Source organism: Empidonax traillii, unplaced genomic scaffold, assembly GCF_003031625.1.
Source record: "Empidonax traillii isolate 1590-97213 ecotype Southwest subspecies unplaced genomic scaffold, ASM303162v1 scaffold957:size654520, whole genome shotgun sequence".
In the NCBI taxonomy this organism is placed as follows: Eukaryota; Metazoa; Chordata; class Aves; order Passeriformes; family Tyrannidae; genus Empidonax; species Empidonax traillii.
This window is the reverse complement of record NW_020956150.1, coordinates 564,511-590,428: the sequence shown is the minus strand read 5'-3', so window position 1 is coordinate 590,428 and position 25,918 is coordinate 564,511. Positions and strand designations below refer to the sequence as shown.

Below are 25,918 nucleotides of genomic sequence, written 5' to 3'. Positions count from 1 at the left end.
ACGTTGAAGATTGAAATCTCCTGTTTGGGGCAAAAGATTTTGAAAGCAGCTTGGTGAGGTTATTACAGGAGTAATTTTATACTAAAAGCTCCTGCTCATTCAATGCAGTGACAGCAGAGATTTCCAAGCAACAGAGGAACGGGCACTGTGTTAAAAACCCCAAAAACACCCCAAAGAGAGACACGGCTCGTGGTGCAGCACTGACCACACCAGGAGGATCCCTGGGGAACCAACACTGCATCTCCCTTCCCTCCAAACCCTGAGGCTGCAATTTTAAATTGTGATTTGATTCTGATTGTGATGGTCCAGTTCAGCACCTCGGGCTGGCCCTGAGTGAGCAGCAAAATCAGACAAAATCAGACACATCAGAGCAGGTCGAGGGCTCCCAAAGGACCAACCCTGCTGGCAGGGGGGCTGAGGAGCCCAGGGAGGAGCCTCGGGCTGGGCTGGGCTGGGCTGGGTGAGCCCTGCAGGGCTCGGGGGTTTCTCTGCGTGCTCGGCTGAGCTAAAAAGAGCCTTTCAGAAGCCTCTGCAGCACCAGCCCAGAGCCCTCACCAAAAAGGCAACTTCATCTGAGTGCTGAGCTGTGAAAGCCGAAGGTAACTACCTTGGCCAACCACCAATTTCCTGAGCGGGTCAGCACAGAGCTCCTTCCTCCTGGGCTAGAAATGACTCATGTGGAGCCCCAGGGCCCAGCAGATCCTCTGATTGTGAAGCCTTTGCACCAAATAATTTCCCATTCCTTCAGGTCGGGCAGGGGGACTCCACAACCATCAGAAGCAACTCGGTGGAACAGTCAGAGGGGGAGAAAAGGCTCCCCCAGCACCCCCAAGGGCCGAGGGAGGGGCAGCACTTGCCTGGATGTGCATTTTGATGACGGCTTTGCCAATCAGGGTGGCCCCAAAGAAGGTCCAGAAGGGAACGAGGAAGTGGCCGCACGTTATCCCGGCCAGGTCGAACAGGGGGTTCGGGATCTGCGGAGGGAAAGGGGAGAGTTCAGGGATTCAGCACACACTGGGGTGAGCAGGGGCACCACAGGCTCTGAAACCCTGAGGAATGAGCAGTTTGCCCTTCTCCAGCTCGGCCCAAAGCTCCTGGGGCTGCAGAGCTACAGAAATGCTGCTGTCACACCACATCACTCTGGGATTCAGCTCCACCACCTCCCAGACAATCCCATTCTCAGGGTCCCTCCTTACCCCTGCGTCCTGACAAAAGCCAGCAGAAAGTTTTCCATGTGAAAAGCACAGAAACCACAGCAAAGCCCTTTCGAGTGATTTATCAGATTTTCTCCCTGACAGGCACATCACTCTTGGAAGCCACTGCTCCAACTGATCCCCAGTGATTTCCAGCTGAGAAACTACCCTAAAAACTGGCATTTATAGTCATGTGTATCCAGTTTAAAAGCACTGATTAGATTTTATGAAGCATATGCATTTCATTTAAAATTAAAGGCATTTTTTATTATCATTAAACTGTTGGCTTGACTTTTGGTACTGTGATCCTATCTGCGAAATATTTTTGAAACGAAACCAAGAAAGTCTCCAAATTCCAACCTTTCAGCCTGCAGTGAAGGGGCAGTGTCTGAGGAGAGGGTGTGAGCACAGGAGCAACGTGGTACTGGGGTAACAAACTGCAGGCCTGGGGGTGTTTTGTTCCATAAATAATGGATTAAAGGGTGAGGATTGGTGAAGGATAAAGGATATCAACGCTGCCAGGGCTGACTGGGCACCTGCAGCGTGGGGGGAAGCCGAGCAGGGCTGGACTGGGCTGTTCCAGCCCAGCAATTCAGATTTATGAGCACCCCCAGCAGCACCTGCAGAGGGAGAAACCTGAAACGGGCTCTGATTGTGCCCTGGACGGGCTCCACCCCAAGAACCTGCCCTGGGGCAGCTGCTCTGGGCAGGGAGCTGGTGAATTAGTGCCCCCCCAGCTCCAGGGTGTTCGGGGTTGGGTGCTTGGAGGGGTTTGGGGGGGTTCACCGAAGGTTTCAGTGCTCTGGGCAGGGGCTGTGGGGTCAGCCCTGCACTCAACAGACACCCAGAAGGTCCCCAAGGACCCCACAGGGTGTCCCTGGGCTGGGCTTAGAAAACACAGACAGAGAGAGCTGCAAGCTGCCAAAAAACCCCGCAAAGCCAGGAGGGCGAATTCTCCCAAGTCACAGGGAGGGTCTTCGGGGCTGATTCTTGCTTTGTTCCTTCCCCAGAGCTGCCTTTCCACAGACACAGGTCCAGGACAATCCTGGGGCTCCTTCACTGCCACCCAACACCACTGCAGTCACTCGACCTGGCTGGGTGAACTCACAGAGTTCTGATTTCAGTTTGATGGGGCTTTTCTGCAGCATTTTGAAGCCGCCACTGGACAGACAACAACCCACAGCTGGGACAGGATCCCTGCTTTGGGAAAAGTCCTCCAACCACAAAAAACACGTCCCAGAAAACCCTGCCTAAAATCCTCGAGGAAGGTGCCAGCTGTAAGGGAAGGAGACACCTTCCAGCACACACAGGAGCAGCAAGAGAAGCTCGTGGGGGGCTGCCTTTCTCTGCCCTTCTCTGCCCTCCCCTCCCTCAGGTGCCACACAAACACACAGTTCTGCATCCCTGTTTTTCCCAGCTCTGCATCCCTGTTTTTCCCAGCTCTGCATCCCTGTTTTTCCCCAGCCTCTCCCTTTTCACAGCTGCTCAGTAAACACATCAACGAATCCTCAAGTGTATTCCCGGGCTCAGGGCAGGAGCAGGGAAGGAGTTCAGCAAATGTTTAGGAATTACTCAGCAGGAACTACCAAGTGTTCACCAGCTCCTTCCTCACGTTCTCCATTTATCCCCACTCATTGTGCTGGGACAGGGATGAGCCCCGGGTCACAGGGATGTCCCCCGGGTCACAGTGAGTCAGAGGAGGGAAGGGAAGGAGCAGCCTGAGGGCTGGGAAGATTTAGGATCAGTCTGTAACCTGCAGGCAGTTGAAAAGCTCAGGGAACAGCAGCTCCCTGCAGCAACTCCCAAGCCCAGGAATTCTCTCCAGCTCACGTTTGAGTAACACTTGGTGGTGTCATCTCCACAGTTCAGGGAATGAGGAGGTGCTGGATAAGTGTGGGATGAACACCTCACCCCAAGGCTGTGCTTATCCCACAGGAATGGGGCCACGGGGGACCTGCACTGCCTTCCCTGTGATCACATCCCACCGTTTTTGTGGGATGAGCAAAGCACACCATTCCTACCAGTTTGCATCAAGATTCCAGAGAGACACTTCAGCCTCAAATTCCATACTTTTCTACTCCCAAAGAACAGCATTATCCTCCTGCAAACACTGAAACCCCCTCCCTGGGGGTGCTCCCCTCACCTGCTGCTGGGAGGGAAAACAATCCACCAGCAGTTTGTGGCTCGAGAGCCAGGACTGACCTTTCCCTCCTGCTTCCCAGGGACCCACAGAGCAGCTTTAGGGTCACAGGGGGTGGTTTTCCACCCTTCAATCCACGTGAGCCGCTGGATTTGAGGATGCCAAGCACTGTCACCTTGAACACAAACACCTAAAGAAACCCTAACAGGGCTCCAGCAGATTCCCAAGACAGGTCTCAGCATCCAGTGCAGGGGGAATTCCTGGCCTGGAGGCTTCTGGAATTTTAGGAATGTCTTGTCAGTTTTCCTCACTTGGACAAACCTTTGGCACCCTCAGTGAGCTGCCCTGTTCTTCCAGGTTTCCCCCCTCCAGGCTGAACCAGAGGATTAACTGATTCATCTTTTTTCAATGATAAAGCACCGGTGCTGCACCTTTGGGGTCTGATGGGTTAAGGAGGAGACACAACCATCCCAACCTCATCCCCTCCCAAGGAGAACCAGCCCAGGGGTGCAGCTGAAGGAAGGGATAATAAATCAGCTGTGTTTTCATGCAGAATTCCCTCTGTTTGGTTCTAACCCAGGACTGGGGTTTCTCCCTGTTGTTGTACCTGCCAGCCCCACGACAATCCCAGAGGGCACAGAACCAGCAAACAGCGAATTCCACGGCAAAAACATTCCAGCTGTGCCCAGAAATCCCCCTCAATCCCAGCCCAAACTCACCGAAGCACAGGCCAGGATCCCAAAGAATCCAACCTTCTGCACCAGGTTCTGCACGGCCAGTTTAGCCCGGGAAGCGAAGTCCTGCAGGGAGGAAAAACAGAGCGTTCCTGAGGCAAATCCCAGATGTGTGTGTGTGGTTCCCTTGCCCTCCTTGCTTTGGGATTTTTCTCCCCAGGAATTGGGAGGAATTTCAAACCGAGAAGGCCAGGCTGGAGCCCTGGGCTGGGAGGGGAGAGGGGGATATTCCCAGTGCTCCGGGTGGGACTCTGACCACCCACATCCACTGGGGTTTGTTTCCCAGCTCCCCCGCCTTGCTTTGGGAACAGGTTTTCCAGGATTTATTTCCCCCTCTCCTTGAAATTCCAGCGCTGCCCGTGCCTAAGAGCAGAGGGAAGGAATTCCTTCGGTGCCATGGGCAGTGTCCAAAAGGTTCCTTCTCAAACACAATAATCCCATTGTTTCTGTTCCCTCAAACCAGGATCTTCAGCAAAACCCCCCTCCCCAATTCCAGGTACTGGTTCCAGCAGATTTGTAAAATTAATTCCTTTAAAATGCAGGAAGCTGGAGCTGAGATCCATTAAAAGCAGGGAAGGTGCAGCCCCAGTAACAGGCTCAGAACGGGCTTTTATTTTGGGATCAGAACTTCCTCCCGAGGCTCAGAGTTTGGCAAATGCTCAGGAACAAAAAAAAACACCCCAAAATAAAGATAAATTTTATTATAAAATTGTTATGAAATTTTAAAAAGCAAAAATAAATATTCTAACAAACAGTTTCTTTGAATGGGAGAAGTGAATTTCCAAGAGGATAAAATCGTTTGGAGGCAAAACTGTCCCAAAAGTGAAAAGGAGGGTCAGGAATTCCCTGCTCAGCCCTGGCCAGGGCAGGTACAGAAAGCTGGGAATATCTTTGGGAACAGCAAACATGAAAAAATAATTATTAATTCTGGTTTAAAATCCTTCAAAGAAGCCATCAAAAGCTGATTTTTCCAGGAGCAAGAACCACACATTAACATTTTGTAGGAAACTATCAGGGAAATTACACAAGGAAATGACTTGGATCAATAATTAACGATATCCTAAATTCCACATTTTACCCCTGAATTGGAGAATTTAAAAGCTCATTAATTACTGATGAAAGCAACGCCAGGATAATGCAGAAAGTTTAAATTTCTGCCACAGTTCTGTTGAAACCTTCAATCCTCCACAGCAGTGCAAGAAAACTACAATTATGTGAGAGTCTCCTGGCATTTTATTTCAATTCTGAGCCCCAGAGTTGACACAATCCTTTATGGCAGATTAAAAAAAATAAATAAATAAATCTGTGGTAAAACCATTTGCTTCTTTTTACAAGTATTAGCTTTTTTTTTTTTTTTTTCCATTCTTGTGCTTTAAAACAGTCAAATTCTCAAATTAAATTAATTGAAAGGATAATTCTAGTTGTTATTCTTAATGTTTGGGAAAGTAAAACAAATCAAAGTAAATGCTTCAACTGAAATTAAAAAAAAAAAAAAAAGGCCAAATAAATGAGGTTTCCTAATTGGGAATAATTGGGAAAATATCCTAAGTGGGATATTTTATTCTTAAGGAGAATATAAAACCCCTCTGGAATATTCTGGGAGGGGGAATTTGCTCCCTTTGAGCAGGAGCTGCCCCTCGGGGCCTGAATCTCTGATTATAAAATGTATTAATTGTCCCAGAAACTGGAAATAAACTCTCCAGCCAACGACCTATAAACTAAACCACTTCATTTTAAATAAAATATAACATTATAATTATGCATAAATTGCCTTTATTAACCCAGGGCGAGCCCAGTGTAACATTTTTAATCAAACTGCTTAAAAAGAAACAGGTTCTGCTCACCCACATTTCTCGATTGCTGCAAAACTCAAGGCTGCCTTCAAACTAATCTCTTCCCTCCAGTTAAATAATATTAATAATTATTATTGATATTATTATAGAATATTATGTTAACATTAATAGATAATGCAATTAATATTATATATTAATTTAAACAATATTAATATTTTACATTGTCTCCATGGAAAGCACATTTTGAAGTTCTAAAAATCTCACTCCAGAACTTTTAATTTGTTTTCCTTTTTTTTTTTTTTTCCCCCCCCCCCTTTTTTCAAACTTTTGGAAGTTTTTTTCCAGAACTTTTTTTCAGGTTTTCAAGCTTTCAATCTCTCTCTCTCTTTTTTTTTTTTTTTTTTAAACTTTCTAAATAAGCAAAAAGACAAGTGAAGGATTTTTTTTTTCCCCCTGTTTCCTACAATTAATCAGAAAACCCATCAGAAATACAGACAGTGCATTTTTACATCACAATCACGGGCAGGAATAATTTGCAGGGTGAGAAACCCACCAGCTTTGCCACAAAACTACCTATTATTTACAGGCTGGACATGGACTTTCTGAAACAAATTCACAGCTATTTCCGTTCAGTCCCTTCCTTAAACCTCTTGTTTTCCAACTCTTTGCGACATCTGCAACAATAAAACCCCCTCAGAGTTTCATTTCTCCGACAAAACAAACCCCCAGTTTCACAACTTTTACCTATTTCACAATTTTTTTTTTGTTATTCTCTGCTATTTTCAAATTTGTGAAACAATCTTTTTTTTTTTCTTTTTTGGGGGAATCATTTGAAACCAAACTTTCGGCACTTACAAAAATTAATTATGTAAATTTATATATATATATGAAAAAAGAGAAAATCCAGCTACTTACAGGCACCACATTTTCCCCCCAAATTAAAGGCTCTAGAGTGGCCTCCCAGCTAAATGTGATTCACTCTTTTTAGAACATTTTAGCTCGCCGTGTTCCTTTTCGGAGATGGTTGGGGTTGGTTTTTTGGTTTTTTTTTTTGGGGGGGGGTTGGAAATCCATTTCCTGTGAGCTCTGCAGCGCAGGCAGAGGGAGGTGGGATGATTAAACATGACTTCACTGGGTTAATCATCACATCCCCAGCACTGGGGGGGGGGGACAGGAGAGGCACAAAAGGTCAGGGGTGAGGAGCTGATTCACCAGGCCCAGCCCGAGGGGGGGGTTTGGATCTGCTCAGCCCCAGGCAAAGGGGAAGGTTTGATCCTTTCATGGATCCCAACAGAACAAACAACAAAAAGAAAACCAACCAAAAAAACCCTCCAAAACTAAGGGGGTAGAGAAGAGGAAGGACATTTTCTGCTGGAAAGTGGGATTTACCACAATTTGCCTCCTTCCAAGGGGCCTTAGGGAGCAGCTTTGAGCAAGCAGGAGCTTCTTCTATTCCTGGGAAAATGTCCTTCCTGACAGGGAATCCTGACTACACTTCACAGGCAATCTTAACTGCAAGGTTTCATCTCATCCCACCCCTCTGTTTTCTCCCATTTATAATTTAATCTCTCTCTTTTCTTTCTCCCTGGGTGGAGTTGCACAAGCTCCTCTGCCTCCGAGTGAGGAACAAACTCCTCGCTGGATTTAGACAAGACAAATATCACTTTATGGTTTAATCAGTCAATTTTCCCCCTTTTTCCCCTCTGTAACACTGAGTTATTACCAGGAAGCAGAAGAGCCACAGCCTGTCGTTCACAGTGAAATTGTGAAGCCTCTTTTTTGCTCCTCTCCCAGATGGCTGATGGAGCCACAGGGAGCGAGTTGATGGTATCAAGGAAATCTGAATAATCCCTACAGGAACAACTTTAACACTTCCCTTGAGGTCTCTTCTCAAAAGCCTGCCCAGATTATGCCATGGAACAGTTTATATTCTCTAACCTAGAACTGCCATCAGATTTTAGGAGCATCAGGAAAGCCACGACCCCCTCCCATCACAAACCAGCTCAATCCCTGAAAGGCACAACCCAAACTTCTTGGGATTTGAGGAAAAACTTCTCTCCATTTGGTTTTTTTTTTGTTCTGCTGTAAATACCTCAAGCACTTTCCAGAAGGAGGGAAGGAATATTTGATGGTAAATTGCATCCCAAGTCCATGGTGTACGTGTTCCCTACTCATCAGATCACCCAGGGCCTTAATGTGGGATGGGGGGGACGTCAGTGATGCGTTCATGGAACTGCTCCAGCAGGATATTCATCATCTGGCAGATGGTGCCCTGAGCAAGTCAAAAATACATTTCTGGAGGGCCTGGGAGGGGTTTACAAAGGATTTGTTATCTGAGAGGAAAACAGGAGCAGGGAGGAACACTGAGAGGATAACAAGGCAAAGAGAGACCTGAAGGGAATGTGCTGCACCTCGATGGTTCCCCAAACCCTGCAGGGCACTGAAGCTGCTGCTGAGATGGATGTTCATCCCAAGGCAGACCCCCCCATGTGCCTGGAATGTGATGAAGTGGGCATTCCTTTAAGGTCTGAGTATAATTGATATCCCTGTTACAGCATTTTCTTACTGGAAGAAGTGAAACCGTCCAAATAACAAGCTCGAGAGGAGAACGCTTTTCCCCCCAAAGATTGAAGGCACCGCCTCAGATTATCAAAATTATAGATTCCTTAACATTTAAAGAGCTGCCTACACAGACAGTGCCCCTCTTTATGTAAACAGCTGAGTTATGTTAAAAATGAGCTGCACAGGATTTTGTTTCTTCTGGCTTTCTGTCCCAACACAATGGAATCAAACACAACTTATGGGAGAATGACCATTTGTGGTCAGGCAGCGGATTCCAGGATTTCAGAGGACTGGGAAGAATTATTAACTCACTGGAATAATGGATTAACTGCAGGGGAGCAGCTCCACACAAGTCAGGGAGCTCCCTGTGGGGGGAGAGGTCCCAGCACACATCCCTGCAAGGATGGGAGATCAGCAGGGATTTAAGGAGCAGCACAGCAACCTGGATGAGGAGAGGAGGATCAAACCCAGCCAACAGTTCATCCCTCAGTGACCATTTCACACAAGACATCCGAAGGTAACGGATCTCCTGAGGAACTTACAAGCAGGAATGTTTTGCTTGTGGCTCATGATCTCCCACTCCATCAGCTCCAGTGACTCCTGACACCTCAGCCTGTATGGGAAGGGCTCTGGATCTCTATTCCAGCTTTCTTTCTCCAAAGGGATTCCAGCTTAGTGCAAAGAAGGGGCAAACTAAAAGGGGGGCATTTCCACCCTGATGCCTGGAGAGCAGAGGGTGAGAGGGGTAAGGTTTAAACCTACTTCTCACACTCAGAAATCTGGGAAAGAAAGGTCCTGCCTGGGAAACTGGGCTGTCAAAGGAGAGAGCTGGAGATGGTTTCCAAGGATTGCTGGAAGCAGCCAAGGGAAGGTGGCAGAACTAAGCAAGAACTGAAATCAGATAAAAGAAAGGGTGATTGTGGAAAAGCTGCAGGAGAAAAACACATCCCTGTTGAACGTGGAAACAGAGTTTTAAAATGAGCAGCAGTGAAACAGGGCCTTGGCCTCACAGGCTGTACCAAGGGACTGTGGAGAGCCAGGAGAGCAGCACCCACACTCAGCTGTCAGAGGCCTCAGCACTCGAGGGTGGTAACACTTCCAACCAGTACTGAGGGTATCTGCAGGCAAGGATGAACACACAGTGTGTATCACACACAAATCCCAATCAGATGTCCAGGTGAATTCTTCCACCAGCCTCTGAGAGGCCGGGAATGCTGGACACAGACTGTGTGAGGGGAACACACAGCCCTATTTCCACATCTGTTTGTGCTCAGATTCTTGAGGCTGGGCCGGGCGCTCGGGGGCGATGCTGCAATCCCGGGGATTGGGGGGAAGGTGCTCCTCTTTGGGACTTCTGAGTTTGGAAACTCAGACACAGGAGGAACTACAATCAGTTCTGGTGTCAGAAAAACTGAAGGTTCTCTCCCCAGAAAACACAGTTAAACTCGTTGTCCTCAGATTTTAGAAGTGACAGACCCAAGTCAGTGAGTCTGGAACTCAAATTTAAGCCAGCATTTCCCCCCAAGCCAGAACTGAGGCTCTCAGCCTTCCCCAGAAAAAGCCCTTTTGCTTCATACTGCGAGAATAAAGAAATTCTGCAAAGAATAAGACACAATTAAAGGAAATGGCCTGAAGGAAGAGGAAGGAGCTTGTCCTTTCAGCCTTATCAGATGTGTCCTGCAGGGCAGAGGCCCCTGTAACCACATGCCCTGCCACCTCTGCTCCTCACTGCGGGCTGTGCAGCCACAGCAGCCAGGTGGCCACCTGGACACCCCGCACTTTTGCACAAAAACACGAAGTGAAACCATGGTAAAGCACTACTTTCTCTTCACACCTCGCAGGAGACCCAGCAGTGAGCAGGGACAGACGTCCCAGGGAGGCTGAGCAGCCCCCGGTCCTGAGGGCTCCCGGAGCAGGCCCGACAATCCCTGAGGAACCTGAGCCTTGGACAAACGCTCTGAGCAGAAGGCTGGGCTGGAAACTGCCCCAGGGCCCGCTCAAGATGAGTTTTCCTGTCATTTATGACAAGATCCCACAGCCACCTCCGGAGAGGAGTGGGGAGGAAGAGCCTCTGCTCCCTCTGGTTCCCACAGGCTGCCCCCGAGCTCTGCAGCCTCCGCTCTCTCAGTCACAGCTGGGCTGGCACTGCCTCCCCAAAACCCCCCCCGAGCTGCTCCTTGAGCCCAAAGCTGCAGCTCTAGTTTGTTATTGTGGCCACAACTCCGTCAAACTCACAGCAATTCCATTAAAATCCAACTAAAACCAATCAGGTCCCATTTTCAGGCCGTTTCAGCCCCAGGTGCTGCGAGGAAGGGCTCCCAACTGCTGGAGTGAAGGAAGTTATTGCTGGGTTTCAGCCACCACCACCAGCAAAGGAAGGAATTTTTGACAACCAGATTATTGACCTTTGATAACCAACTGACTTTTTCAATCTCTGACAAACCTGAGAAGAGCCATCAGCACTGAAAAAAAAAAATAATAATACAGTTTCTCCACAAAGAACTTAAGAGATAAGTTAAGGATTAAAACTCACACACCAAGAAAAATGACTTGTAGAAGAGAAGTGAGGAACTTCTTCCCCAGCACACACAAGTCTTCCCTGAGAGCCCCATGGGCCATTCTGAGCAAAGCTCTCCCTCAGGGGTTCCCAGACAGCTCCAAGTGCTCTGCATACCAGACTATTGTACAACACAGATATTTAAACAGTGTCTGGAGCAAGGGGAGGGGGGGAGGAAAGCAGCCATTTTCTTGGTGATGACATTCTAAGTCATTTCTATCAGTTATCAAAGGCTCTCCCTGAAAAAAACATACTTCGAGGCAGCTTTTCTGACCCAACTTTTGACCATTTTTTGGTCTTTCTGGGAATACTGAGGAGTGAGATATCAATTATTTAGGACCAGATTTTCCCCCTTAGGAACTTGTGTTGGGCATTCCCAACACACCCAGAGCAGGGCATGCAAATCCAATGGCACAATTCAACCACCTGCTTCCAAAACCTCCAGCATCCCCAAGGGATGTTATTTCTCATTTGTGTTGTTAGGTGAGAAATTTGTCACTGAAAAAAAAAACCCAAACCCTCCTGACCTAATACTGAGTGAAAATGTCACAGAATGATCGGGATTTCTTGCCTAACTTCTGATTTCTGCCCTGACACACCGAGCACTGAAATAACAGGGGGGCTGTGCGAGCGAGTTTGAGGGAACAGGCGTTGCCACAAAGAGGCATCTGCAGCAGAATGTCCGAAAGTCACCTCCAGCTCACTATCAGGATTAGTAAATGCAGCTCTCACTGCTGGTTCTTCCCCCATCTGAGCAGGCAGTGCAGAGGAACAGGACAATCCATGCTCCTGCCAGTGCCCAGAGCTCCTCACACACACAGGGTTACTCACAGCTCCCATTGTCTCCCCTCTGGCCTCCATTAACTCTTTGCTACCTCTTTTCTCAGGAAGCTCTCGAGATGAGGTTCCCTTATTTAAAGCTCTCATTGACTCATTTCAGGACCTATTTCGACTCAGTAAGTTTTGTTACTCAGATTATTCCGAGTTACACACTGCCTGTGAAAAACCCACCACGCTTTATCAGTTCCCTGTCACTTGGCCACCTCACTGGTAGAGAGTTTTTACAGTGAAGCTTCAAGGGTTGATTAGATTTGAATTTGTATTTAATTACAGATTAAAGAGGCAAGATTAACTAATTAACAGAATCCAGGCAGCAAACAGGACCAGCCTCCTGGTGACCACTCCATTAATTGCAGCACGATTAATGAAGAGGGGAAGCTGATGAGGGAAGGGGGTGACTGGAAGACTGAGCAAGAGAAGCGATGAGTGGAATCTGATGTTCAGTTTGAACAAGTTAGTTCTGGGAAAGCAAAAATTAAAAAAAAAAAAAAAAAGAAGTTGAGGTTTCCCAGTCGTTGTACTTCCATGTTTGTGATAAGGGCTTTATAAAAACCTGCTTGTGGTCTGCTTTAACTTCTTTTTTTTTTTTTTTTTTTTTTTACCTTGCACCAAATACCCTTAAATGTTGATTCAACCAGCCAGCAGCCAGAGAACCCCTTCCAAGCAGGAACTTATCCGAGAGTAGCTGTCAATTGAATCACGGGGAGAAGAGATCCGTTTTTAATTTGGCCACCTTTGAGCCCTGCTAATTAACGAAGATTGTGCTCATTAGTGGAATCGAGCCATTCCGCGGCAGTGAAGTCACCGTGTCGTGTCAGAACACAGCGCTGGGCTCTCCCCACGGCCAGGGCTGGGTGTGGCAGGACTTTGCTCTGCCTCTGCAAAGACAAACCCCACGTGAAGAGGTGGAAAAGCAGCGATCCAGCCGAAGGGGAGGGGAAGGGGGGGCTCTCAGGAACGCTGGAAAGATGGGATTAATGGGATTAACGCGTGTCCAAGTGTCACTATCGCAAAAATTCATCAGTTTAACTCCTTGCAGGGCAGGAAGTCGCTCTGTGGAGCTCCTGACGCAACCCCAAGCAGTTGCAAGCTCAGTTTAACACAAACCCTCTTGAGTCCACGTTGACAAATTCTTTACCAAGCCCTGTGGTTACAGGGAAGCTGGTTTCAGTCTGAGTCACTCCTGTTCAAACAGTTTACTGGAAATGGAGGGGAGGGGGAATTTTCAGAGAAGTCATGTGATGGCCAGACAAACCACAACCAGCAAAGGTTCAGTGGAGGCAAAAAAACAGGTCCCAGCAACAACTGACACCCAGGGTGCAGATGGCACCCAGTCATTTCCAAACCTGCCCCGCTGCAGCCCCCAGCATTTCCATGGATTTAACCCCTTTCCAAAGCCTCGGTTCTTCCAGAGGCAGGACAGCAGCTTGGAAAGTAAACAAACAGCAGTGGCTGATAGTAACACAGGCAACTCCAAAATATTTTTACATGGAGATTTGGCTGCCCCGAGGCTGCACAGGAGCAGAGCCCGGTGTGTAAATCATTAGTCCTTAGAAATGTGCCACTTAATGAAGCCAAACACTTGCAGTCATTAAGGGTTAGATCTGCATGGAGATATCAGTACTTTCCCTTCTCAGCAAGGAGTACCAAGATACAGCCAGGCCCAGCCCTGTCAGCAGGCTCTAAAATGCTTCGATTTTCACCAGGAACCTCCCTCAGCTTTAAGTGTTTCAGCCTCACAGAGAAACGGTGGGAAAACTCAACAATCAGCAAGAGAGAGTCCCTGCACACGTGTGTGGAGACACAAAGCTGAACAAAGGATGAAAAACTGAACACTGTCATCACCAACGTGCTGCCCCAGCACTGAGCAGCAGCCACCTCCCCTAACTGAGAGCTAGCTGCACTGGAGATACTCCCTGTGGCTAAAAAGGGAGCTCTGATAAAACACTGCCTGCCTCTGGAATGCCACTGCAAGAGAGTTAAGGGCGACAGAGTTACTGGTTTAGACGCTGGTGGTTTTTAAAGGCCGCCCTGAGCGCTCACAGATCGCAGGGAGCTGCTCTGGGAGGGGAAGGAGCCCAGAGAGAACCACCCTCCTTCTCCAGGGCAAAGGCACGAGAAGCTCTAACCCTCCCTCCCTTTTATGTAACTGGAACTCACTGGTGAGCACACACAGGGACAGGGGGAAAGGAGAAGTGAGTGTTCCTTTCAAACCAGGGGCTTTTTCTGAAGGTGCTCATGGGAGGTGCAAGACACACTCACACACCGTCACCTGCAGGCCACGGAGCTCTCTCAAAACCCACCTCGAGGTCGCTCAGATCTGACATTCAGGGCAGAAAATCCATCGACACACTCCTTAAAGTAACTAGCATTTTACCCTGTGTAACTCTGAACCTTTTCTGCTGTTTAATCCTTTCTTTTGGCTGTTTTGTTCTTTTTTTTTTTTTTTTTTTTTGAAGTGCCCAGCCAGCAGCACATTCCCCCTCACAGATCCTTCGGGCTGGATGTCACAGGCACGATCTCTTCTCACCAGAGAAGAAGATGCTCATCTGTTTCTCCAAACTCCCATTGTTTGTGAGAAGCAGCAGCCCAGGCTCTCCCTGCACAACACCCACGTCACAACCCGTCGGGCTCTGCCTCGTGGGCAAAGAGCAGCCCAGCTATTCTTCCCAATCCATCAGCCATTCCCAGGCCTTGCAAAAAAGAGCCTGGAAAGAAGGAGAACTTTATGCTGAGAGAAGGCTCCATGAGCCTGTGGAGCATCCCCCAGGGAACAGGACACTTGTCACACCCCCCTAAGCCCCCCAAGGAGGGTGGGAGAAGCTGCCGGAGGTAACAAAAATCGGCAATGAGCAATTTACAAACAGGCATCACCACCGTTCCTGGATGGGAATGACAGGACAGGCAGTGATAAGCTGTGCTGCAGATGGGGATTTGCAGAGGTCAGAGGAAAGGCAGGCCTGTCTCCCACAGACATCCAGCGAAAACACCGGCGGAGCCAAGAGCAAAAAAAAAAAAAAGGAAGTCACATTAGCAAATGGAAAAAACTGAACTGTCAGTTTTTATGAGCACAATACAATTTAATCAGATTGTCAGAGCCTCATGTTAAAAGAGTTTATAGAAACCAAACCACAAGTGGGGTTTAAAAGATTGTTGGTTTTTTTTTTTTTTGTTTTTCCTCCCTGGCCATCCATCCACAAAACAACACGTTTCAATCCAAACCCCACTGCCAAGAAAATAAAAATCAAAAGTAGTGGTAAATAACGGCGTCATTTTTCTTCATTAATTCCACAAGGCCACTTGTTTACTCTGGGCAGTCAGTACAGCTATAGTTTGGCCTGGCCTGACTAAAAATGCTCTCTAGCAAAAAAAAAAAAAATCTCCTGCCCAAGAATCTTACTGTGAGTCCTGGAACCCAGCTCTGGCTGCTCCCACCCTGCTCACACACACAGAACTCGCTGGGAATGTTTCAGGAAACACGGATACTCCACTCCTGGATTGATGAGAGAGTAAAGAACAAAGAAGATGCTTTTTCCCTCCCCTCGCTGCATCTTTTTTTTGAAAAAATAGAAGAATTTACTATTTGTAATAGCAGAAAAACCCTCTGGAAGTTTCTAGGAGGGGGAGGCTCTCAGGAAACACAGGGTTTACTGTTAGAATTACTAGAGTGCATTTAGTATTTCCAGACAAACCACTTTCCCGGAAAAGCTTCATCCATTTTTTGAAGGAGAAAAAAAAAAAAATTAAATATATTTATCTCCAGGAAAAAACTCCCCTGGCAGAAGAGTTCAGAGACATCAGTGCACGTTAAAGAGCATCTGCTGGTTTGTAAGAGCAGTCTCATGACTGATTTCAACTTAGTGGCAGACAAAACAGGATAAGAGGGGAAAAAAAGCACAGAGGAAAAATTCAGTGGCAAGGAGAATGAGGAAAAAACGTTTGATTTCTTCTACAACACCATCAGTAACTTGTGACCAGGATGCAAACTCCTGACCTGAGCTGGGACTGAAAACCATCCCCTGGCCCAGGGAGGCTGTAAATGCAGCCCAGCAGTGGCCGAGCAGCTCCCGTGCCCCCATTTCTCAGCCCACTGTGTCCCCACCTTTCCTGGGCTGTTCCTGCAAGTCCCGATGATTGCAGCAAGTATTTGGCTGCACTGTGGCTTCTGCTCCAACAAGCCCCATCCTCGTCCTGCCATCACCACAGGTCTCTCTGCCCAGGGCAGGATCTTTTCCCACCCTTGGGAAGTCCCTCGTGACCTCCCACCCAGTGATTTTCGGCCCGTTCTCGTTTAACTGGAGGGGGTTATTTACTCCATCTAGCTGCCCCGTGTTTTATTAATTGTTGTTTTGCACTGTTCTTACTTGTGCAGTCTCTGCATGTTCCAGCATCTCCTCGAATTCCTGGTACTCCTCATCATCGGGTTCGGCACCGGAGAGCCGGGCTGCCCTGGCCATGAAGTAGGGGGGCAGCTCTCCAATGGCCGTGCCAGCACCCTGGGAAAAGAGGAATTCTCATTTATTGCCTCAGACAGAAAACATGGGATATGCACAGCCCTGTGAACGCTTCGAATCGTCCCAACTGCTGGGAGCAGCTGTTTTGGAGAGGTTTGCTCTCTCGTCCACCAGAAAACGTGTCATGATTTCAAACAGAACGCTGCTCCTCTGAAAGCCCCTTTTCCTTGCTCAGCTCCTCTCGGGGCAGATCCCACATCCCTGACTCAGCAGGGCCCTGCAGTCTCACCCCACCACATGATCCCAGACACATCCTGAGGCATGTGACAGCCCTCGAGCCCCAGTGGCCTCCCAAATAATCTGGGAGCTCCTCCCCGGTGCTGTCACGGAGTTTACTCGTCCAGTCATGGGACTCGGTGCGAGTGTTTGTTAGAAAACAGGCTCGGGTTTTACTACAGCTGTGAGCAAGGAAAAGAGGTTAAGCAGAGCTTGATCTCGGGTTTTCCCTCTCCTTCAGCTGCAAGAAGTGCAGCCAAGAGAAGCCCAGATGAAAGAATGGCTGCTTTTCACCACAGGAAAATTAGATTTGTTTTCTCAGGACGTCAAGTGACTCATTTCAATCTTGTGGCTCAAAGCACAACTTTAGCTTAACCAAGGGGGGGGGGAAAAGCAAGGCTGAACATATGGATAAACAGGGGCTAAGGAAATAGGAACTTGGAATTAGCTGGGGATGGTTTAAATTTAGGGCAGGTAAGAGCCAATAGCTGGGCACTGGCTGGCTGGGGATGTGCCAAGGCTCAGCTCCTCGAGGGCAGATGGATTCTCTCTCCAATAACAAACCCTTTTCTCTCCGGTAACAAATGCTTTTTTTTCTCTACTCCTTCCGAAGCTTTTCAGCTTCCTTTGTTCCTGCCCCGTGTGCAGCTGCAAGCAAGAATTCCAGCTGCTGCTGCGCTGACTCCAAATCAACAGGTTGTGGTTTCAAAGATTGCTGCCCAAGCTGTTAAACCCTCGGTTTGGGCTCAGGGGGTGCGTGGCCTCGCGTGTTTATGCCCTCGTTTTCCACGGCAGGACAATTTAAACGAGCCCAACAAGCTGAACTTCGTTAATCTGCCTATTTCTGGCACCAGGGGGAAGATAAGGCTGAAAACAGTAGCAACAACACTTCAGGAAAATTAACTTGAGGTTATGTTCTCAGGGTGATGCAAGACCCAAAAAAAAAAGTCACATTGCTCCTCCAGGCTCTGCCAATTTGCTTTGGCTTCGTTCTGTGAACTGAGGAAGAGGTTTTGCATGTGTGTACTGGACATGAACTTGCTTTAAATTGGCAAAGTCACATGCTCATTATTACAAAACATTTCAGAAGAAGTGCAGCAAAAATCATATGATTGCATGTCTGCTGGAGACAGGTTCCTTCAGCGCCTAAAAAGAAGAAAAGCAGCAATGAAGGGATCCAAAGTTCTTTAACTGCTGTTGGTAACGTTGGCTGTTTTCAGCCTTTGACTGGGAATGCCAGTTTTACAGTGGAGATTCCTTGGACTAACAACAAACCTGGAAAGGCGAGTGCTAATCAAAATTCTTTCACGCAGATACGTTCAGAAAAGGAAACTGGGAAATGACTCTACTTAGAAAGAGGTTTTTAAACAGAGTGGATCCTGCTCGGGACACAGGCCTGCTCGGCTAATCCCCAGCAATTAAACACTTTCATTCTTCCCCCTTATTTCTCCTTAAAAAAACCCACCAAAACAGAACACCAAAAAACGCTGCAACACATTCAAAACACAGGGCACTATTGAATTCCTTGTCCCTGTGGGAGGGGAGGCTGGGAAAAACTGGCATTCACCTCTGAGGCTGTTCCTGAGAGCCCTCCTGCAGCCAGGGCTGGTGGAGCCAACTCAGAGCGATTGCAAAAGGCATCGTTCTCATCTCACCTCGTAATTCCTCGGCTGCAGAGCTATCTGATCCCCTGTGACACCCACCATCAGCACAAAGGGCCATCATCCCTGACGTGCAGGGGACCAGCAAGGATTTAAATCCCTGGCAAACCCTGAGCCTGCTCTGAGTTGGCAGCAGCCACTGACGGTTTGGTGCTCCGAATCAACCCCCCGGCGCAGATGAATCCTCCCCATTTCAGCCTCGCAGGATCCTCGCTCTGGGCAGCTCCAGTTTGGTTGGTTTGGTTTTATTTCGGTCAGAGCTCTGCAATGTCCCCAAGTGGGACCGACCTGCTTTCAGCATTTCGCTGCTGCCACCCTCCTGTCCCCCCTCCAAACACAAAGACTGGCCAGAGTCCACCCCGGAGCCTTTCAACAAAACCTCACTCTGCAAGTCTGCAGGAAACAGGCTGAGCTCTACACACCCAGTGAGCCCTCTGCTTGTGCATTTAGCCAGTGTTTGAGCCCAGCTTCACATCTCGTTACAAGCGGTTGGCTCCGTTGAAAAGAAAAAAAAAACCTGGGATTTTCTGAGGTCGCTCGTTGCCACCCAGGTTAGGAATTAAATTGAATAATCCAGAATTCGGTTGAAAAGCAAAAAAAAAATTAGTTAAATTTGATTTATTTTTTTCTATTTTCTCCCCCAAAAAAATCAGCCTTTTCACTCTGTGGAATCCCCACGATTTTCCCTGCCTAAGTGGACATTTCATTTCAGAGTGACAGAACCCCCCCCAAAAAAAAAAAAAAAAATCAGTTCCTCCAGCGGCTTCCACACGAAGTGAACTGGAATGAGGACAAAAGAAACACGCTGGGAGAAGCAGCAGCACTTGCCAACTTGATTTGGCTTACAGGAAATTAGTGAGCAGTGTTTATGTACTCATGAAACATTCCAAGAAAGCATAACATGGCTCTAGACACCAGGGGTAGACAGAGGATGCTCCTGGGGGAAAAGCCAGCGGAGACAGAGTTCAGGGAGAAGGTAAACTCGCAGGGAATTCCAGGGCAAGGAGGCAAAAAGAGAGAGGAGGAGGGGGGGAAAAGAGTGGAAAAAGTGGGATACAAATATTCCAGCCTTGTCTTTCCCTCCTCTGATCCAGCTCAGCACTGGTTGTTCTCCCCAGGGGGCTGCTCAGGCCACGAGATCCCAGTGCCTGCAGCCCCATTAACTCACTTTTTTGCATGTTGGAGGATTAAGCAAGAGATGTTTACCCTGCGCTGCATTTTTATTTTGCAACCCTAGAAACGTAACTGCAGATGCCATTTTTATGACTCTGGCCTCCGTTAAATAAACTGCAGCACCAGGGGGAGGGGGAGGGGGGGAAATAAAAAGAAATCTTCTATTTAGAGGTTCGTAAGTATTTGTGTGTTTAAGTTTCTTATCAAGGCAATTCTGTGCTCTTGTTAGAAGTGAAATTTAAGGTGTATTTTGCTTCTTGAGAGGGCTTTGAGTCCACTTTTCTCTGTTACTATTTTGACTATTTTGTGTTGCTACACGTTACTTTAATCTGCAAATTCAAACAACCCAACTGGAATTTCTGTGACCAACACAGCTGCCGAGAAGTTAAAAAGTTGTCATGACCAGTTGTCTTATATATTAAAGAATACAAGGGCAGACAGCAGATACTGTGTATTTTTAGAATTTCCTCCTCTCTCTGCATTTGTATTGGACAACCAAGAATTTAGGAATTAAATCATCAGCTGGAGCAGGAAGTCAGCAGCAAAATAAAGTTAATTTGGCACGTAGTTCCCAGCAGATGCATCTGTGTAAACTGCAATTCAAAATAATCTCTGTGTAATGAAAAAACCATCTTATCTGACCAAAATCCTCCAAAAATTCAACCCCTGCAAGAAGCTGCAGAGAAAAATAAAAGAGAAAAATGGAAAAGGAAGCTCCAGTGACAGCGTTTCCCAAGGCCCTGATTCACTCCAAGCTGCCTTTCCTGTTTTCAGAGCAGAGCTTGCCATGTGGAAACAGGCAGAGAAAGGAAGTAAAAAAGGTAAAAATGTGCAACAGAACACTTCTTTTTTCAATCCAATCTATTGCTGCAAGCCAGGAAAACCATTTCAGCTGCGATTTCAGGGCCTGAGTCCTTCCTGTGAGCAACTGCAGCTTCACTGCACTTGGATAACTGGAGTTATTTCTTGCTCAAGTGCAGGCAGGGAGAGCTGCCAGAAGATTTGGGGGGCAGATCCCCTGTCAGAGACTCACCTGTGCATCACCAGTGGTCAAGCACACAAGAGTTTTCTGCTGGCATTCAGCAGGTAAAAGACATCCCAGCAATATCCTACTGCTTCTCCTGGAAGGGCATTTTAAAGGGCTGGAAGGTTCACCAGGCAGCTTTTCCCTGTGAGCTGCTGTCACTTGGCTGATTTAGGATGTTTTGTGCATTTCTGGACACAGAATTAAGTGAAAGTTTTCTTCCCCCCCCCAGCCTTACCCACATGCAGGCCTCCAGCCTGACTTTGGAGATGATGGCCCACAGGGAGATGGATCCTTGGGCGGTTCCCTCGTCGGGGCAGATGATTTGATCGGGGTAAGGAGGCTCGGGGAAGTTCACTGAGTTACACTCATAAGCAGCCAGAGTGACTGATGCTATGTGTGGACCCTGGGGAAAAAAAAAAAACAGGTGAGTCAATGGCACTGTATGCTATTTGGGATAAAGGTTAAGATTAACCCCCTCACACATTGAGTTCCATCACCCCACTGGAGCTGCTTGCCCTGAGCAGCTTCTCCCATCATCCTGGAGATGGCTCAGTGGCCCCCAAACCCCTCCTGTGGAAAGCTCTCCCAGTCTCAACAAATGTCTGCAGAGGGGAAAAGTTACACAAGAAGCAGCCAATGATAGAAAAAAAAAAAAAGAAAAAGGCATTTTCCCCAACAGCTGTAAACGGCCAAGGAGCCACCTGAAGCCTCCGCCAACGGGCCGTAATTCCTCCAGTGCAATGTAAACAACCCTATAATGGGAAAAAGTTGGAGTTATGGAACCCACAGAAGCCACATTTCGACTGGAATGAGCAGCAAAGCCCCAGCAGCCCATCTGGAGTGATGAGGGGTGGGGAGCTGGACCCCGAGCCGAGGGGAAGCAGAACAATCCACGTCCTGCCCCCCCATCCCGGGGGTCACACGGACACCGTCCCACGGCTGGGAGAGACAGCCCAACATCTGCTTTTGTTCCAGCTCAGAGAGGAGCAGGAGACTTCCCCAAAGCCCTGGTTAGCAAGCACCTCCAAACAATGGCTGGCTGCAGAGCGGTGGGAGGGTGGCCGGGTGGTTCCTGAGGAGGTGCCGTTCTGCTCGAGGAGCAACGATTTAACTCCCAGTGGAACAGGGAACCAACTTCCAACCCGCTCCAGGTGCCACCTCTGGAAAAGCCCTGCCAGTATACCCTCCTGTTTTCTCTGGACTCCTCCCTGTGCCAGAAGGATTAATTCCCACACGGTTTTTTAATCCTCTTCACAAATAACACCCCCTCCACCCTCTCCTCCTCCTCCTCCTCCTCCTCTGTGCAGGGTTTTGCCTCTCTGCAACAGTTCAGTTTGTTTGAACACTTTGGGAAACCCTCTAAGATGTTCCCTTTTGGGCTCTCCCTGCAGCTCTGCCTTTGAAAAGGGCATTTCCAGAACTCCCTCAAACCCCACCAGGGCAGGGAACGAACACTGAGCCCGGGTGATTTCACTGACCGAGCTCCTCGCCAAACCAGGAAGAGTCCCTGAAATCCAAGGCATGTAAGATCCTGAATGCCAACTGTCTTTTCCCTCCCCCTCTCCCAATGATTCTTTTTTTTTTTTTTTAATTTTAAATGGCAGTGACAAGGGCTAACAGGGCAGGGATTGAGAAACACGCCGCTGACTCGGGTGAGAAACATTCGCTCGCCACTGCTGACGACCAGCAGGAGCCTGTGGTCAGGCTGGAATGTGATGTGCTAGAAATATCTGTACAATTTACAAATCAAACCAGACAAGAGCTGGTCGTGGAGATGAACTCAACATAAATCTGGTTTTTAGCAGGAGCAGCTGAGGGGAGTTTGGAGCTCCCTTACTGCACAGCCCTGAGAGAAGGTAACCTCGAACTCTTGAACTCACGGGCCTTCAAAGGAGTCTCCTTCCAGTGATTGAAGGCACCCGAGTCAGAATGACACAGCTAATCCTCAGAAATAAGTGACTTTAAATGCTCTTTTATGAAATTTCTAGAAAGCACAATCTTTTCATCTATAAATTACGCCTGGAAATGCATCTGTCGAAGTGGGAGGAGACGGCACAGCCACGTGTAAAAAAAATCAGGAGCCGAGATCCCTCAAAACATGCTGAGCTCTGTAAATTCTTACAACAGAAAGCCTTTACCAGCAGGAAAAGTGGCTGAATATCCAATTAAAAACGAATCAGATTTTCACGTTATTAATCATTCCGTGCACCCAGACTGGGAAGTCAATTAAAGCTCCAAACAAGCCCCGGATCAAGTGTTGGGTTTCTCACGTGCCCCTTGGCAGCCTGCACGAGAACAGCTCCATCTAATTTTAACCTTTTATTTTGGAGGAAGATATCATTTTAGGCTGGCTTCAATTTAGCAGCGTTTCTCAAAGAAAACTGATATGTCTGCCAGCAAGAAAAATATGACACTCAACTCCTTGCTGAACCTAATGCACTAAAAATCTGTTTTCCTCTGCTTTTCACACTGGGTTCAAGACTCAGCCCTTCCACGGGAGGGGAACATGTCATGCTATATTTGATTAAGATACATTGGAAAAACAAAAGCTTGCTTCTCATGGGAAACATCCTGCAAGTGCTGCCCCGGGCCGCGACTCATCCCATTCTTATCCATGAAGTCATCACACCTCTCCAGAAAGTCACCACGGGGTTTATCTGGGGCAGCAGCACACAGCTACCCACAGAGCGATCTGCTGGCTGATTCAGAGGGAAAAGCTGGGTCTGGAGGTGGCTGGTAAATATGTCCATTCAGTCTGTCTGTCTGTCTGTGCTGGGAGATTAAAATGCCTCCTGATTTGCTAGGGCGTCTGGTATGTGGTGCTGGCTGGAGATGGGGCTCGGGGTGAAGGACCCCGTACCTGGAGCATCCTCAGGGGGCACAGGGGACACAGACACCCCCCCAGTGCTCAGGGGGCTGCTGTCACCACCCCAACACACCATTCCCAGCCCTGGATTCATTTCCCCACCATGGGGCTGGTGGTTTCTATTCCCCTTCGGGCCAGGCCTTGTCCCCCGCAGGGCAGAGCTGGGGGAAATTCCAACCCCTCAGCCACAAACTCTGAAGATGAGTGAGCAAGAGCCAGGGGGAGCAGGCACGTGGTGCCCCTGTCTGCACAGCAGGGCCACGGGGCTGCTCTGGGGAGGACAGGAAAAGCAGATGCTTTGTGAGGTTCTGCCCACGCTGCTTTCTGTGGGGGCAGAGAGACCCGTGCAGGGGAAGGCACCACTGCAAGAATCCAAGTTTATCCTCTGGTGCTGACAGTAAACAAAAATAATCTGTCAGCCGTTCTCTCCTTGCCCTTCCCCAGCCACCCAGCTTAGTGTTTCTGAGGAATAATCACAACACCCATTCAAACTGACGCTGCCAGTGGTGATTGGCTTTAATGCCTCCAATTAGAGGTGGCTTTGCATGATTATCGTTATTTCCAACCTGCTCAAGGAAGTAGCGACACAAAAAGGATAAAGTTCAGGCTGTGCATTAAAAAAAAAAAAAAAAACAGAAACTCTGAGGCAGCAAATGAGGAGAAAGCACAAGGTGCCCTCCTGGCAGAGATCTGAGGCACAGAACCGCCAGGAGGAAGTGCGGAACAGATAAGGAAAACACGGCGTCAGCACCTCAAAGGTAAAGTCCAGCAACCTTCAGGAGGAAGAAAAGGCTGCAAGCACCCTGCTATTAACTCCTCCACCATCCCCCTGCCTGCTCAGCCTGTGCAAGCGCAGATCCCTGCAGCTGGCTCAGCACAGCTCCAGCGTTACTGTGACATCAACACTTTGTGGATGTCTGGGAGGTTCAGGGCAGCCCACCCTGAGCAGACAGAGTGAGCTGTGCTCTGCCACAGTCCCAGCTCCAGAGGAGCCATCCCAGACTCTGCCCCACGCCCTGGGAGCCGTTTCTGGACCTCCCAGTCACCCCAGTTGGGCTCTGAGTCACCAGCTCTGGCAGTTCCCAGAAGGGGCACTGGGGGAGGTTATTGCTCCCAGCTGCTCCACAGCTCCTGTGCCGAGCCCACCCCTGGGACTGGGAGAGCAGGAACGGCCTGGATTGTCCCCTCAGAACCTCCAGCACCCTCAGCTTCAGCTCCTGTCAAGGGTCAGGGCTCAGCTCAGCTCCCAGACCCAGCTGCACCAGTCACAAGGGCTGGTTTTGCAGAGCCTGACCTAAACCAGCATCACTGGTTTTTACTCTCTGCAGGTACCTCTGGGTGTCTGACAAAACCAGCACTGAGGGGGACCAAGACCTCACACCAGCTCCTGGAAAAGGCCACTTTTTAGCCCAGCCCAGATTTTTAAAGTGCAAGCAAGCCACCAGCAGGCTTAAGAAAACACCCAGGTTACACAACTAATCCAACAGCAGTGAGTGTCCAGATTAATTCACCAGAGCCCTCCAGCTCAGCAGTGCATTATCAACAGCAGTGCTGCAGGTGAGCTGTGAGCAGGAGTTCCTGTCCAGATAGCCAGCAAAAGTGATTTTTAAAAAAAAAAAAATCCCACATCTTGATTCAAGTATTCCAGGATATCTCAGCTCACTGCAGAAAGCTCAGGACAGCTGGAGGAAGGAAAGGCACAAAGGAAACAACGGACAGACCGAGAGTCACAAACAACCCCCACACAAACAGGCTCTGTTTCAACTCAGTTTGGACTTAATTTCTGAACCCTCCGTGTATTTTCCTCCCCACTGCCTGGGCAGTTCAGTGGCAGTAACCCGAGCACAGATAGCAGACAAAACCACTTCTTCCCTTTGTTTTAGGTTGCCCCGTGAATCGGAGAGGGAATGAACACCTCACTTCACACAAAGAATCCAGGGCTGGGAAGGGGAGCAGCGCTGCACCTCCCACCTGGCTGAGGCAGCTCAGCTTTTGTTCCTCACTTTTCCCTTTCCGCACGGATACTCCTGGTTTTTCTGGGCTTACAGCAGTTTGGAATGGTCCACTTGGAAAGAGCAAAACCTCTCCTGCAGCTGAGAATCTCTACAAAAACGCTCCTGTGTTAAAGTCACGAGTAAATAGAGGGGGGAAAAAACGAGAGGAATTTCTGTGGATTTCCAAATTATCCTGTCCACTTCCTAAAAGCAGAGCAAACCCTGTTTTGTGAGCTTTTCTTTTTAGAGGGATTTAAGTAATTTTATCAGGAGTCCCCTTACGAGTTCAGCTCCTGGAACCAGAGAACTAAAAGGAATTAAGTTTGATTTGAAAAACTTTTAAGTAGTCCTGGCAGGAAACAGTTTATTTGTGTGGGTTTGGGTTTTTTTATAATTATTTACACCAAAAACATTTTTTTTTTTTTCCCCCCAGGATAATGGACTCATTATTGCACAAGTGTCTGGAGTTCAAATCTTCAAATTCTAACCTAAACCAGTTTGGGCAGGGCCAAAACACGACTCCTTTCAGCTGCAAACAGACACTTTTGAGAGGCCAGAATGTGACCCCTCAAGGCCAAAGCCGGAGCCAATTCAGAAGGAAAGTGAGACACGGGGGGGCCTCAGGCCCAGCTAAACCCGGCTGTGTCA

The 25,918-nt window shown here is 48.3% G+C and overlaps 1 protein-coding gene across 5 annotated transcripts in view; it reads right to left on the bottom strand.

Moving 5' to 3' along the window:
• Positions 1-25,918, bottom strand: part of VMP1 (vacuole membrane protein 1) — a 53,959-nt gene that overhangs the window by 11,540 nt on the left and 16,501 nt on the right. For all 5 annotated transcript variants that reach the window (XM_027903314.1, XM_027903311.1, XM_027903312.1 and 2 more), the window contains 4 exons: positions 20,646-20,813; positions 16,184-16,315; positions 4,053-4,133; positions 858-974 (listed from right to left, as the gene is read on the bottom strand). In XM_027903314.1, coding sequence (XP_027759115.1) covers positions 858-974; positions 4,053-4,133; positions 16,184-16,315; positions 20,646-20,813 — 498 coding nt within the window. The remainder of the gene's footprint in view (positions 1-857; positions 975-4,052; positions 4,134-16,183; positions 16,316-20,645; positions 20,814-25,918) is intronic.